The sequence below is a fragment of the Amaranthus tricolor genome, chromosome 7 (assembly GCF_026212465.1).
Source record: "Amaranthus tricolor cultivar Red isolate AtriRed21 chromosome 7, ASM2621246v1, whole genome shotgun sequence".
Classification (NCBI taxonomy): domain Eukaryota; kingdom Viridiplantae; phylum Streptophyta; class Magnoliopsida; order Caryophyllales; family Amaranthaceae; genus Amaranthus; species Amaranthus tricolor.
The window spans coordinates 29,325,130-29,340,974 of NC_080053.1; the positions used below are offsets into that span (position 1 = coordinate 29,325,130).

The 15,845-nt window shown below is 33.0% G+C and overlaps 2 protein-coding genes across 3 annotated transcripts; both read right to left on the bottom strand.

The window, feature by feature from the left end:
• Positions 1 to 384: 384 nt before the first annotated feature.
• On the bottom strand, positions 385 to 9,915 carry LOC130817609 (homogentisate 1,2-dioxygenase). 2 transcript variants are annotated; one of them, XM_057683416.1, is made up of 9 exons: positions 9,417 to 9,915; positions 4,999 to 5,236; positions 4,213 to 4,292; positions 3,160 to 3,327; positions 2,865 to 3,040; positions 2,645 to 2,714; positions 2,397 to 2,551; positions 1,869 to 1,952; positions 385 to 1,260 (listed from the first exon to the last, which is right to left on the bottom strand). In XM_057683416.1, the coding sequence occupies exons 1-9, from the start codon at positions 9,472 to 9,474 to the stop codon at positions 1,048 to 1,050; spliced, it is 1,242 nt and encodes a 413-aa protein (XP_057539399.1). In that variant the 5' UTR covers positions 9,475 to 9,915; the 3' UTR covers positions 385 to 1,047. The 2 variants fall into 2 exon arrangements, with proteins under 2 accessions (XP_057539399.1, XP_057539398.1); XM_057683415.1 differs by having other exon boundaries at positions 387 to 1,260; positions 5,006 to 5,236.
• Positions 9,916 to 10,919: 1,004 nt separating this feature from the next.
• LOC130818054 (ras-related protein Rab11B) lies at positions 10,920 to 15,023 on the bottom strand. The gene is made up of 2 exons (XM_057684080.1): positions 14,618 to 15,023; positions 10,920 to 11,647 (listed from the first exon to the last, which is right to left on the bottom strand). Exons 1-2 carry the CDS (start codon positions 14,836 to 14,838, stop codon positions 11,218 to 11,220), a joined length of 651 nt encoding a protein of 216 aa, XP_057540063.1. The 5' UTR covers positions 14,839 to 15,023; the 3' UTR covers positions 10,920 to 11,217.
• Positions 15,024 to 15,845: the final 822 nt, after the last annotated feature.

Sequence of the window (15,845 nt, forward strand, 5' to 3'; positions counted from 1 at the left end):
TTTACGTTTTATGTTTGAAGGATAAATATGATTGAGTGTAGATTATGATAATCAAACCTGAGAGAATAAATTCAACTAATAAATAACCTCATAATTCTCATAAAAAAAATCATGTCATTATAACAGAACAAGATCAAAATATTAAAAAGCTCTCATCTTGTAGCAATTTTATCCAAAAAAGTTGATTTAAGCAATTTATGTTATATCTCACTTAAAATTATAATTAATAGAATAAAATATTTATGTCGACATCCATCTTGAATGAGTAAATTTTCTGAGATGAAAATTGATATTTATGAATATTATAAATTAATGAACAATTGTATACCATAGAAAAATCAATCATAAGATCCAAAAAATAGTAGTTTATTAATTTACAAAAAAAACACTGATAGAATTAAAACTCAAATGGCATATTGTCTAACATTTTTTAAGTAAATAAAATTGTTTTTCAATTTATTAGTAATATTAACACTAAAAATAATCACATACCACTTTTAAAGTGGTTAATTAGAGAAATAAGTTAATTCATGAGTCTGTTTCATAATGAGACAGTCTCATACAAGACAGATTAAGTCTAGATCCTGAAACCTCAACCGTAAACTAGCCCAACCTAGTCTAGACGACCTTGGTTCCGTCAAAGGTCTTAGAATGGGCAATGCAGCCGAATTGAACCGCCTGGACATTGAACCAGTTTGAATTAAGGTTGGTTTAGATTCCCAAACCTCCACCGTAAACTAGCCCAACCTAGTCTGGATGACCTTGGTTCCGTCAAGAGTCTAGAATTGGCAACACAATCCGTTTCCCAACTCCGAGTTGAACCGCCTGGAACCTGCACACGATCTTCCTCTAATAGTAACAGAATCAAACCCGTCATTTATACTTCTAATGTCTACTAACATAGTACATACAAGCCTTTTAATAGATAAATATAAACAAGATTTCCATTTGTTGGCCGAGCTAAAATACATTTCACAAATTATGTACACATTTTTACAGCTGATTTGTTTATTAGTTTAGTATAGTATATCTATGAAGGAGCTATGCCTATTCGACAGCTTCAGCACTGAAGTCCTTGGAGCAATCCTGTTTGCGAAAATGTGACTGGAGTCCGATCCAACATTGGTAGTAATCACGGTCAAGGAAGGGGGACTCAAGCGCCCAATGACAAACTCGAGGAATTAGATACGATTCAAACATGAAAGCCATGGTTTCAGTTATCTTGTAGGGACCTGCATTTTCTTGACGTGCTATGGTAGCCTGGAAAACCCTCACGTTCGAATTGCGTCAAGTAAAACCATGGGTACAACAATCATAGTAGACGAAAGAATATAATCAATACGAAACCAACTTAAACGGTCTTAATAATTGATTAGAAAATCACCCACCCGGTGATTGAGTAAAACAGGTTACTTTTTTATTTTATTCTGCATTCAAATCACCAATTATTACAAAAGCCTAAGAGGTTATTTGATTATGTTAGAGGATATAGCATATCCTAGGGTCTCAGCCATCAGCTTAAGCTTTTGGTTGGGTTGTTTCCTTGACATGGTAGCAGAAGCAAACGTGAAAAGAGATCATGGGTTGTTAGAGTATATATCATATTGTGAGGCTTCAATCATCAGTTTAAGTTGACGGTTGAGCAAATGCCTAATGATTGGGGCCCCAAGATATGCTATATTACTATACTCTAACAGATTAAATAACCTTTAGGTGGTTTTTGGTTAGAGCTTCCAAATACATTCCCCTTTTCCAATATATTTAGCACTTCATCAAAATGTTGACGATAGACATGAAATTACTATAAAGTTAATACTCATGGAAGGAGTTTATTCCTTTACCAACGTTTCAGCAAAGTGATAGAATACCTCGTAAGTCTTTGTATCAGGACCATGAGGTGTCATGCAGCTATGCAGGCTCGCTCCACCCGGTAGAAACCCATCAGCTTTGGCCTGTACACAGGTCAAGAAAATTGCTGATATAAAATATACGTATTACAAAAGAGATGCAACAGTTGCAGAAGTCAGAACAATTATGTTCTACCATAGAAACATTTTCAGGGTATTTGTCAATGAAAAGTAAAGTTTTCATCTCTATGAGACGGGCTTACATAAATTTCTACTTGTATGTGTTAGTTCTATGTATCTAAATTCTAAACCACTAATAATCAAAGTCGTGCAATATTATCAATTCATGGAACTTGATTGTCCAATTAATGTAGCCTAACGCTGAAATTTCTACTTAGAAAGACGAATTAATTAGATTTCTTTTTTCACGAGCTTCAGCTTCTTAGCTTTATCTCTTCAGAACAGATGTTGCATCATGAACAAATCGCCTACTGAAATCAATATAAAGAGAGATGTATTGAACCAAAATGTATGCTAGAGAACTATTACCTCGTAGTTACCGTAAATCAGGCCCATAAACTCGCTCATACAGTTGCGGTGATAATAAGGAGGCCGAAAGGTGTGTTCAGCAACGAGCCATCTTGGTGGGAAAATGACAAAATCAAGTAAAGCCACGCCAGGCTTCTCAGTTGGGGCAGTTAGCACTGCATTGAAATGGCAGGGCAGCAAAATTAGGGCGATTTTTAACAACCCGATATTAAGAAAGGATAGGCAGGAGAAAAGAAACAGTAGCCAACCTGTATTTATTGAGGGATCTCCATGATCCACTAACACAGTATTGTAAGGACAAAACTTGTTTAAATCGTACTGCAACCAGAAGCTACTATGTCACTACTGAGAAAAGTAAATAGTTCCAAGAAACTAGTTATAATATTACAGAGTTGACATAAATTAGTCTAACAAGAACATGCATTTTATTTCTGCAGAACGGACTATGCATATCAATGAATGACCCACCTTATATGGGACATAATTACCATGCCAGGCAACTACATTGAAAGGAGAGAAATCTTGCTTCGCAGTAAATAATTCTCCTCCGTATTTCTGGATGATAAGGTAATTAGGTCGGGTGGCTTCCTCAAACCAAGCAATGGGAGCGAGAAAATCTCTTGCTGCAGCTAAACCATTGGCTCCTGCAAGCAAGCACCATAACTTATACCCTATAGCAAAGCTAGCAGGATTTAATGGTAGCTGATGGTAAAATATAAACATGCAAGTCTTTTCACAAATATCATAAGGTTGGATTACAGACCAATAGGGCCCAAGTCTGGAAGGTGAAAATGTGCTCCAAATATCTCAGCAACATAACCTCGTGATGGGCCATCGGGCAGGCTCACAGTGAAACGAAATCCTTGAGGCACAACAGCAACCTCACCGGGACATATTTGCAATCTTCCACACTCTGTTGTTAGCCATAACCCTGGAAAATACATATCACAGAAACCCTAAGAAGTTGCACTTTAATAAAGGACATCATATTTTTAGACAATCATTTGATTTGAAGATCAAGGAACAAGATTGGGCGGTTAAAGCATCATGTGACACAAGATCTTATAGGGAAACATTAGTGAATTCGTGTAGTATACATGAATTTCCCACTTCAATACCTCATTTATTTCTTTTCCACTATTAAGATATTTTTCTTCAACTGTTGTTTCCACTTATTACCACCTAATACTAATACGTGCATAAATGGTTAAGAATATTAATGAATGTATTTCTGTCAGTAAAGATGCGCTCAGAGCCTCAGACACACACACATTGGACATCCAATGAAATACTACACATACTCATTGTTCCTAAGATTTATATATACCTGCTTCATTGGATCCGTAAAGTTAGGCCGAGTGGCCTGGGGCCAAACTATCCTACAGAATATGGTAAATATTGTAAGCTTGGCAAATTTCAATATCAACAATAATTTTTTTGGAAAAAATTAAGTGACCAATCTGGAAGACGATGATAGGAGAGACCTTGATTTTTCACTATACATCCCAAGTCAGTGGAACTATTTATTATCTTCTTGTACAACCAGGATATGCTAATCATATGAAAATATATTCAAAAGGTTGTCATGCTTTCCTACAAAACCATTGTACGCTTTGTTTCATTTCACCTGAAAACTCTATCTGAACTTGATAGTAGTTGTAAATGCTTAGTAGGATAAATCTAATATTATAGGCCCTTATGTGAAGTGAAACTTTTTTCATATAAGGTGAAAACAACAGGAAATCAAGTGATATCGTTGTTTGGGAACAACATACCAATTTCAACTATGGAATATAAAAGGAAAAGCTGAACATACTTCCTTTCTGAGGAACAAATAAGAAATCTCCATCAGCATTGCAAAAGGCGCAATTGTCCATTGATTTGTTAGCAGTGTACCTATACAACAAATTGCAATCTTGAAGATTCTTCCCCCAATCACTTAGGATACATTTATTACATTCTCCAAAATATCAGCTTAATAAACTAAAAAATATACATTATTTCATGATCCAGTATCTTCACTGATGCACAAGTGATACTGACTAGCTGAGTCTAACAGTGACGTGAAAGTGTCTCTTATACAGATTTATTATTTTTGAAAGGCAGAGACTAATGATAGATATAGACACTCTTGACAAAGCACGGGTGAAAAGCTATAACCAAATTGCCTGATTCTAATATTCTCTAAGACTCATTATATAAATGAATATAAGTTGGAATTATAAGTTCAAAAACCAGATAATGTAAAAGCCACTAAAGAACTACAAAACAATTTTTTCCATATAGATTTTAAACTTCATCTTGAATGCATGATAACTTGTGAACTTTTAACTTTTATTCATCATTTAACCAATATACAACCAAAAGAAATGTCTAAGATCAGGGAGCTTCACTTCTTTTCTTTTTCACAAAAAAATATTTTTAAATTTTTACCCACACTGATGCAACATGATTTACCATCATATAACTGTACTTACAAACATAACCTTGGTACATGTAAAGATCTACAGTTTCATAGATTGCTTGACACAAAGGGAGCACAAAGATGAACATAAACTCACAATAGAAATGCAGGAAGAACAACTTTTTTTAAAAAAAATACCAATTACATGTGAACGGCATATCCATGTCGGAGATAGGAACTTCCTGCCCCACAGATAGTTTGCAAACCATCAACAAAATCGGTTGGATTGTCAGGAATATCAACAGGCTTCCACCGTATTTGTGTTGGATTAGCAGAGCTGTTGAACTGATTAAATTCTGCAATAAGTTTGTCATTTCCAGGGACACGAGGTTTGAAGGGCTCATGCGTGACAGATGGTTTGATACGATATAGCCAACTGCTCAATAAATACATTAATCTGTCAATGTATCTAAACCTAAAAAAGCTTCCAAAATAAAAGCTAAGGAATTATAGTACTCATATTTAGGCAGAGCACTTAAAAATATGTGCAAAACAAAGGTCTCAACACACACACACACACTCAAAAATCCCTCCCTGAGGCTGGAACAAGCATGGCAGTACACCATTCTCAGGACACAGTATTCAAAATATCAATGAGGTCTGTATGAGGATTGAGGACTAATCCTTTAACATAGATATCGCTCAGAGATCATTCATACTACAACTCATTAATCGGGATTAAAATTTGATACTTAACATAGCATACATATAAAAAGAAACAGCTCCATAGTCTCAGCTAGCAGACATTTCCATCTCAAATTTTTCCAATGTACAAAAATAGTGCTTTGATATCAATCAACTATGTATATATATCCTGTCCATAAAATTTTTGTTTCCATCCTCCTCTTTTAGCTGCAACCACAGTATCAATTTGATCTTGTCAACTAAAACCTCACTTGTGAGTAGGGACGGCAATTCAGTCCGAATCCGCCCCTGATCCGACTCGATCCGAGGATTTTAATCCGATTCGACTCCGAGCTAGAAAATATCCGACTCCGAGTCCGATTATATAATCCGAGTCCGATTTAGAGTGACCGGAGCTGGACCTCATAAAAAATCCAATAATCCGACCGACTCCAACTCCGACTCTGACTCTAACTCCGACTCCGACTCCGACTCCGACTCCGACTCCGACTCGACCCGATTCGACCCGACATCCGACTTAACTTTTAATTTAAGGCATTTTTATATTTTGAAAAATTTGAACTTTATATGAAAATAAGTTTATTTTAACCAAAATTGTAAACTTGATATCTGACTATCTGATTGACTAATTACATTGTAAGTGAGATTGAATATTGTAAGTTTAATCAAGTTGAGTGAATGAAACTTATCAAAACAATCGATTAGATTATTATAGACTTACAGTCTTACATAGTTTTGAAGTTTTTTAAGTATAATGAAACCTAAAACTAACTAAAATAAACTATTAGAAATATAGTATTAGTCTATATATTAATTAATATTAATCAATTAGAAACTTAATCGATCGTTTAATAAAGATTTAATTGGAACTTGTCTAATATAGACTTGAAGCCATGTCGTTAAATTGTAAGTGAGATTGAATATTGTAAGTTTGATGAAGTTGAATGAACAAAACTAATCAAAACAATCTATTAGACTATCATAGACTTATTGTCTTACATAGATACTTAATCGATAGTATATTAAAGATTTAATTGTAACTTGTAAGTTGTCAATTATTATGAATTAAACGAAATTAAACCACTAATAACGAATTAAAATTTTATTTAATTATGTTTACATTATATATAAGTTATTTAATAACCTCATAATTCTAAATAATTCTTATTCAATTTTATTGCTTATTAGCTTTTTTAAGAAAATATTCATTAAAATAGTATTTACCATTAATTAAATTTAAGCCATTGATAATGTGTAATGTGGATGAATGAATGGTTTTGATAATGTCCACCTCATCTATCCTTAAAAACTTTCAATAACCAATTACATACAACTATGAATGACACATGAATTTTGGATTTTAACCATTGATTTCATAATGGTTTCAATCTTAGCCCTTCATTAACGTTGACATAAGAGTAAAAAAATAAAAAAATAATAAAAAAAAGAAAAAAACTAAACCTAACTGTACTTCATTAATGGTTTTTTTCATTAGTACGTACAATTAAGAAATAATATAATTATATTATTTATTAATCTTGTTATTTCTAATTTGTAGACGCTAAAGCAAATCCCCTTCAATATGCACCAATTTTTGAAGACGAGGATGTAGAAGCTATAGAAGAAGAATGATAATGGGTATGTTTAGTTTTGATTTATTTGAAATTAAGTTTTTGCCTACTACATCATTTATGCTTATATTATTGGAAAGCAGCAGTTTATACATTTTACAGTTACATTAGGCAGTTTATGCAATAGGCAGTTATCCTTAGTCAGTTATTAGGCAGTTATCCTTAGTCAGTTATTAGGCAGTTATCTTGAGTCAGTTACATTATACATGTATATATTGAATATGCCCCTATGTAATGAAAGTAAGAGAGAAAAACAGTATCTTTTCAAAAACAGAACTCCAGAAATCATCAAATCTTCATGGTATCAGAGCCAATGGTTCGATCAACAATTTAAAAATGGTAGGTTCGAAAAGAATGGCGTTCCTACTCTAATTGATTACTCCCACATGCGAACTTGACGGGGGTTCGCATGTGAGGGGGGTGTTGGGATGAGTTATCCCACATCGATAAATTGAAAATACTTTATAAGCTATTAGAGACCTTCTTCCCATGGCCATATGGTTTTGGGATGGTATATATCTCCTTGGCTTATGAAGTGTGTGCACTTGTGTTCCCCCGTTAATATGCTGGCATTCACAATAAGTCCAGCCTAATTTAACATATATTACTTTTTTTATAAACTTGTATTAGGGAACTAAGGATGGATTTAATGATGTTGTAATGTTGAGCATGAAGAATTGAAGACTTCATCATTTATGTAATTTTTATGTTTGTTAATGTAATTTTAAGGAACTAAGGAGTATTTTGTTTATTGTAATTGTAAGACTAATTTTTCTTATTATGTTGTTTTCGAAAGACATATTTTCTTTGTTAGGTTGTAATTAAAGACTAATCTATATCAATTTTTTCATGCTTTAAAATCATTAAAATAGTATCGATAAGAATAAATCTTGATAATAATCCGAATTTTGTGTGTTGATAATACTCTATTAAATAGCAAATAAACTGATAGGCAACTCAATACTCTATTAAAACTATAAAAACTCATTGAACTTGTGTGTTGATAATATGTCCAACTTTTTATTGTAAAACGGATAGAATATCCATCACTACATGTCATTTGGGAAATAGCAAATGAGAATAACTAATCTATACTAGTAAGGGATGAACACACACTTAAAATTGTATTTAGGGGATTCTCCTCTACTATTAAGAGATTAAACAAGACATGGGGGACACATCATAATTCTTTTCGTTAGACAGTGATGATTGACAAAAAGAATTTTGTTGGATATTAAAAGTATAATTAGGACGTAGAAGAAATCTCAAAGGCTGTGTAATGGAACATTACTCGTCTGAGCATACTCAATTGAATAAATGTCCAAAACGGAGACAGTTGCAGGAGAAAATGCTCTTCCGAGCACCAGGTTGCTCATACGAGCAAATGAGGCTTTTGTTGAGGTAGAATGTTGGATGTCATGCTTCGTCCGAGAAGCAAGTTGCTCGTTCGAACTTGGGCACTCAAACAAGCAAGTTCTGTTTAGTGTCTATGTTCACAGATCGATGCATTGCTTCATTGAATGGACATATTACTTATAAACAGAGGGAATTGGACATTCATTAAAGGTTGTTGGATCACAAAAAAATACATGAAATTTACTCTCTCACAAATCACAATTGTTAATTTAAGTTTCTTGCTAACTCTTGAATCGAGTTTTCTTATTTTATTGTTCATCCTTGAACTTGAATCCATCGTAAAACATCCTCTGTCCTAAGATCATTGCTTTGGTTGCTTGTACTCAAGCCGACCCATAAGGGGGTCCAGCAGGGCCTACCTTACGGATAAGGTGAGAGGGCAAGGGTAGACCTAGACCTAGATTTCCCTAGCCCCCTCACCTAATCCTAGCTTACCCCTGCCTCCATTTACCTGAATTTTCTCTATTGTCAAAAATGAAAAAACGTTATATGATCAACCACGCGGAATCACATGGACACCTGGTCTCCAATTCAATTTAGTTGTCCCATATCATTTGCACATTTATCAAACACAAATTCAATCCTAAATAACAAAGATTGAAAATTATAAAAGTATACTAAGAAAATTATATTGAGACGAATTATTTAGATGCACTTAAATCAAACTAAAATAAAATACAAAATAAGAGCGATTGATGAATACATTTGAAAAACAAATGCAACAACCAAATTGAATGGGGAAAGTATTAGTATGCTATGCATCCAACCCTAGAATCAACCAAAATCATTGAAAAGTAAATTAAAAAGCGCCCTAATAATATTCAACAGAATAAGGAAAAACAGCAAGAAACGAAAGGGACAAACCTTCGGAGATTGAGCTTTCGAGGAGCAGTAAAGGAAGTACCCGAAATCTGTTCAGCATACAGCCCAAATGGACAGACAAGGGGACTGTTCTGCCCTTGAGGAAGAGCTCCGACAATTGCTTCCGACGAGAAGCTGTTTCCGAAGCCAAAAAGGTATTCCAAATCTTCCGGAAACTCTGAAGAATTCACCTCCGACGCCATAGTTATTGATTCAACAAAAGTGCAATTGATTGATGGAAAAGACTAAACCTAAAACAAACAATCAATTTACAAACAAACAATAACAGAAGATTTCTGAATGGTGATTAATGGTGATTGCTAGTTGTGCTAAGAGAGAATCAACAATTAGTGTAATGGAGGATTCGTCATTTGAGATTGAGACAAAGTCTACTACTATGTTATCGTGGCATGATTATCCAGTTTGTGTCTTTTTAGAGTATGTTTGTTTTCATGTTGATTATAGTAATGCTAGAAATTATTACTAGCAAGTTTTTAGCGTGACGCAATGTTTTGGATCCTTCCAGCTGTATAGATTTCTTGTTTCTATTCACTTGTTCGGAAAATGTTCAACATATTCTACCGCATAAAGTCTCAAAAAATAAGTCTTAATTTTAAATTACATAGTGTATTATTAGTGTTTAAAGATTTAAAATTGTTAGAAACATATTATAATCTTGAAATTACAGGGCTTTCAAAAAAATTTTCAATTTTTACTCTGCCTCTGCTCCGTTCCAAAATACTTATACGGCCCGTTTGGTTAATGGTATAAATTGATGGTAATGATAATGATTTATAGTGAAATTTTTCATGATATGTATCGTATACTATTATTACCATGGTAATGAAAGTTTGGAAAAAGGTTTTTTTTTCACAATTTTCCATTACCACCTAATACCACATGTTTAAGTGATAATGCATTGGAATGAAATTTGTGAAGAAAATTAGATTGTTGAAGGAGAATAAGTATGGTTATTAAATTTTTCAAGAGATATTTTTACCAAAATTACACTAACATTCCATTACCATTCCTACCATTTAGTACCAAATGGGCAATAACGTTTGGCTTTTCACGTAGGTCTTAATCCTTAATGTTTCTTATTATGTTTAATAAAAAATTATAAAAATTAATATTAATAATCTTTGCATTAACACAATCAAATAAAGTTCAAATTAACTACATTTTAAACTTTTAACTTATAGATTAACAATTAATCTCAAATAAAAGGTGATACATAAATAATGCAATATTTTTATTTTTTTATATTGCAAGTAATTTAGAACGAAGAAAGCATCCATTTTTTTAATTTCGGAATGGAATAGAGAAATCATACGAGCAAGGATTGATTATTCACTTGTACACTTTGCTTTTAAGGTGTGTACAAATATCTGATCTAAAATATGTCTTTTCTTTGTTATCGTAGAAAATGATTGAATTTTCAACCATCAGATAAAACTAAATGACATCGAGATAATAAAATATTATATTATAAACAATACTCAAGTGTTTAAATTGAAGTCATATGAATATATCACTGCTTTACAAAAATCATCATTCTGAAATCATGTCTATACTATTAGTATTAGCACTGTAAAATGTAAATAGTATATGAAGAACAAACAGAATCTGCCTTTAACAGAAAAAGGAGGAAAAACTTACATCTCAACAGGGTCTTTAAAAATCATTTGCCCTCTTTAAAGTTCAAAGTCTTAACATGAATTTGAGTGTGTATTTGGAATGATTTTCACAAAACCCACAACTAATGCGAGCACTTTACAAAAATTTCTTGTATGACGAGATCATATCAGGCAGAACAACAACCGACTTTTTTCACTTCGGAGACATCATCCTTTCCGATATCAATGGTTTGACCCCTGGGCAAAGCTGTTGGGTCACCCCCGACATCAAGAGCTTTACGACAGACAACATGGTATACTTGGGTGAGGACTTCGCTGAATGCGTTTTCGACGTTCAGAGACTCGAGGGCAGATGTTTCCATGAAGAAGAGGTTCTCTCTTTCTGCAAAGGCCTTGGCATCTTCGGTGGAAACAGCACGCAAGTGTCTCAAATCGGCCTTATTAGCTACAAGCATTATCACAATGCTTGAATCTGTATGATCCCGCAATTCCTTTAACCATCTCTCGATATTCTCAAACGTCACATGCCTCGTAACATCATACACCAGTAGAGCACCAACAGCCCCTCTGTAATATGCACTTGTGATAGCACGATACCTTCAACAAACAACATGAGAAAAGGAATATGACCATCTTCGATTGTAGACGTATAAGATAAAAGTTAAAGAGTTTTTTTCATAAGTTCAGTTAGATGTTTTCCAACATACAAAAAACAGCTTAGGACCAGGGATAAAAAGTGAAATAACTATATACTCCCATCATTTCACAATGTTTGTTGCTTTCTTGATCAAATTTTGATAATTAATTTTTCTTACTACATATATAGAAATCCCAAAATTATTTTAGAGTACAAACACATGTGACAGAATATACTTCAAGAGGAAAAAAAAAAAGCACAGGGGCTTATTGCAGGGTACCCTGACTACAGTTGGACCATATTTGGAAAAGTTCATAAGACAAAGTTTTCACAAGTTCAATAAGGTATAATCCTACGTGTGGAAAACAACTTAGGAACAAGGAAAAAAAAGTGAAATAAGTATATAATTGTTGCTTTTTAGATCAAACTTTGATATTTTTTCCAACTAAATTTATAAAGATATCAAATTAGTTAAGCTTACAAAGACAAACATAACCATATACTATCACTTTGCAACTTTCCTCGAATTGCACATGAAATAACAATGTGTTGTGGATTTCTAGGGCAGCTTATCTTAAAAGACTAGTCCAGTAAAGAGCTTAATGGGTCTATGAATTTCTCAATGTGGGACAAGTCTCGTACCTTGTAACAGCCTCAAATTAAAAATATTCGACCCCCACCGTCGTTATCGGTCACAACTACGTTGGTCACGTCTCGCTTAACCCAATACACCACTCCGAGTCACCTTTGATACCATTGTTATAAACCAAACATGAAGGCTCATCCTTAAAGACTAATCTAGAGGGTGAGGAAACCCAGTTGATCCATAAATAGAGTTCATTCCAAAATACTAATTTAGTGGGCGAGGAAGCCCATTTAATCTATAAAACCCTCAATAAACTGCTCATAGCCTCATCCAACGTGGCACAAATCTCATACCTAGTAATAGGCTCAAATTCGTTACATTTGATACACAAGGCAGAACATCCTCATTAGTAGTGGCCACATTGGTCATGATCGGCTATAAACGAGCCACCACTCCATGTCAACTTTGGTAGCATTTATGGATCAAACGGAAAAGCTCATCCCAAAAGACTAGTCCAATAGGTGAAAGGACCCCAAAAAATTCAAACTACAAGTCAAACATACTAATTGATAGGTGTTTGAGCATAAATTTCTGATAGCATACACAATCTTCATACGAGGTTCGATGGAAAAATATCCTTTAGGTTGTACCATTTCCATTTCTGGTTTACACTTTAGACTTAAGAGTATCATGTAACCCAACTAGGCAAGTACAAGTGCAAATGTAAGAAATAATAAACACAAAACAACCAAAGCTCTTGAAGTCGTAAAGTACGACTTGATAATTTCACTAATTCACTTGATAAAATGCTGGAAAAACATGCATTAACTAAATTAGTAATCAAGCGATTTGTTGGTGATTAATTAGAAAAAAACTATAAATAAAAGCTGAGGAAAATAACTATAAATAAAATATTAATCATAATCACAACAAAATAAAAGTTCACTTCCATTAACGCTTCAATCTACTTCTTATTACTTTGAATAGATACTTTGGAATCAAAGTCTTTCTAGTTTTCACTACAAAATTAACACCTCATATTACTTTGAAGGTCCAAAGGCACTACCATGGAAATTAGCAAGTTTCCATCTTAAGCAGAGACCTTATCCCACATCAGCATTATACATTATCGGCATCTATGGAGCTTAGATTGGCTTAATATTGGATCTGTGACCAATAAGGATAAGATAAGTCTTCATTTATAAAAAATGAAGACTTTGCAAAACCAAAGAAAAGTAATTGCTACAAAGAAAAAGACAGAAAGTATGGGGTTAAAAACAAGCAGATTTGCCCTATTTATCAGCTTCTAATTATCACTTGGATATTTTCGATCCCAATTGTTAAGAGATTTCCATAAACGGAGACAACCAAAGAGGAAAAGGAAAAACAAAAAAGACAGATTAGCAAAGTGCCCACCATGTACAGAGAGATGCAAAACATGAGTTAAATCTATGATTCGCAAACAGGTCGTACTTCATATTATTAAATGCTTTCAAGTCAAACTGTGCTTCTGTTTGTATTTAGAACATTTACAATTAAGTCAATAAACAATCAAAAAGGAAAGCCAAAAGAAAGGAAGACACATCATGTTTACTTCCATTTCCATACAAATGATTCTTAGACAAACTCCAAGTTCGAAGGCACATAGCAAACAAATTAAAGTCTAATAAAACAAAAGATTTTATCCACATTCCTCCAAACCTTCATTATAAACCCATCAAGTACTTCCAATCTAGAAATCAAAGATCAATTTCCATACCATATCAAAACCCTTTATATAAAATCACAACCCCATTACACGCAGATTTTGAACGTATAAAACAAATTGCCAAAACAAGAGAACTACTACAGGACAGGTCAAACCCTGATATGAAAACCCTCTCCTACAGTTCAAAACCCTTCATATTTTGAAATCACAAGCACAAATAGATAAACAAATACGAATAAATACATCTATATTCCAAGCTCAAACATCAATGCCAATCAATGAGCATTCCGCTCATTTAGAGGTATCAAACTCAAAGTAAATGATGATTACTGAATAAAATGAACATGCAGGTCAAGAAATCATAAATTCGCAATTCTAACAATAGTATCAAACAAAAACAGGGATTTAAGATTGAATTATCAATCAATTCCAATTTTCAACCCAAAAACAATAAATGAACCATAGGAAATAGTCAACAAGCAGTTGAATAAATAGTACCAAAAACAAGGGCCCAATTCAGCAGCACAACTGAACAAAAAACCATCCAAAAAAGTCAAAACAATTTCAAAAATACTCAAAATTTTCACAAACTTTGAGTTTTATATGTAACCAATAATACAGAATGTCAACGATTACCTTTCCTGACCAGCAGTATCCCAAATCTGAGCTTTGACGATCTTATCATCAACATGGATGCTACGAGTAGCAAATTCAACCCCGATGGTAGACTTTGATTCAAGATTGAATTCATTGCGAGTAAAACGAGAAAGAAGGTTAGATTTCCCGACCCCAGAATCACCAATCAATACTACTTTGAACAGGTAATCGTAGTCATCTTCAGCTCTGTATGCCGCCATTTTCCTTTTTTTCTTCCCTTTTACTTTCAAATGTCTGAAGTTTGAAGCAAAAAATGGAGTATATGAAGTTTGAATATGAAGGGTTTGTTTTGGGTTTTCCTTTTTTCTTAGTGAAGGAAGAAAAAGGTGGTGGGAAAATGGTGAACTTGTGACAATTCGTGGGGTGGGTGTAATTGCTTCGAAATTGTAATGGACTCCCTCTCACATCACGTGATCAATTAAAATATAAGTACTGACATCTTGTTTAAATCATCTAATCACATATTTTCAATATATTAACTTTTTATAATTTTTAGATATGCATAATTAATATATAATAATCAAAACAGTACATTAAATTGCCTAAAAACTTAAATGTTGCAAGTATAATAAAACTATTGAAGTTTTTGTTCATTTAGATCAATTGATTTTTACTAATCTAATTGATTTAAACTGATCATTACTGATGTAAACTTTTTTTAGCAACATATTGATATGAACTTATTTTTTTGATTTTAATTGACTTTTAGTTATTGATTTTAATGTTTACTAATTGAAACTAAATTTTACTGATTGTAACTGATTTTTAGTTATAAATCATAACTTAATTTTACTGATTAAAACTAAATTTTACTGATTGCGGCTGATTTATACCGACTATAAATACTTTTTACTTATTAAAACTTATTTTTTACTTATTACTTTTAAAAAAAAATGAATTAAACAAGGCCTTAGTACTTCTATGTTTAGTAGACTTTGCACGTGTAACATCATGTTATTAGAAAATTATTAAGAATATATGGTGGAAACAATTGAAACGTGTGGATATAAGTGTGAGAAAATGAAAATAGATGTGTGTAATATTTTTTTAAAAAAATCGTAGAAACATTATTAGAAATAAAAATATTGAAAATAAAAAGACATCAAAATAGTTGTTACAACTCATGAAGATTGGAGGAGTATGTTTAAAGAAATGATGATTAGTTTATAAGGTCGCTTGAAAAGAGAATTTGAAGATTATATGAGAA

What these genes read in the sequence shown, in the direction of transcription:
- LOC130817609 (XM_057683415.1), bottom strand. Translation starts at nt 9,616, where the DNA reads ATGGCGTCGGAGGTGAATTCTTCAGAGTTTCCGGAAGATTTGGAATAC. An exon ending in ATTTGTTCCTCAGAAAGGAA is followed by an intron (nt 3,328 to 4,212) that starts GTATGTTCAGCT and finishes TGTATTTTCCAG; the next exon opens with GGTTATGGCTAACAACAGAG. An exon ending in AGATCCCTCAATAAATACAG is followed by an intron (nt 2,552 to 2,644) that starts GTTGGCTACTGT and finishes ATTTCAATGCAG; the next exon opens with TGCTAACTGCCCCAACTGAG.
- LOC130818054 (XM_057684080.1), bottom strand. Translation starts at nt 14,838, where the DNA reads ATGGCGGCATACAGAGCTGAAGATGACTACGATTACCTGTTCAAAGTA. An exon ending in GATACTGCTGGTCAGGAAAG is followed by an intron (nt 11,648 to 14,617) that starts GTAATCGTTGAC and finishes TGTTTGTTGAAG; the next exon opens with GTATCGTGCTATCACAAGTG.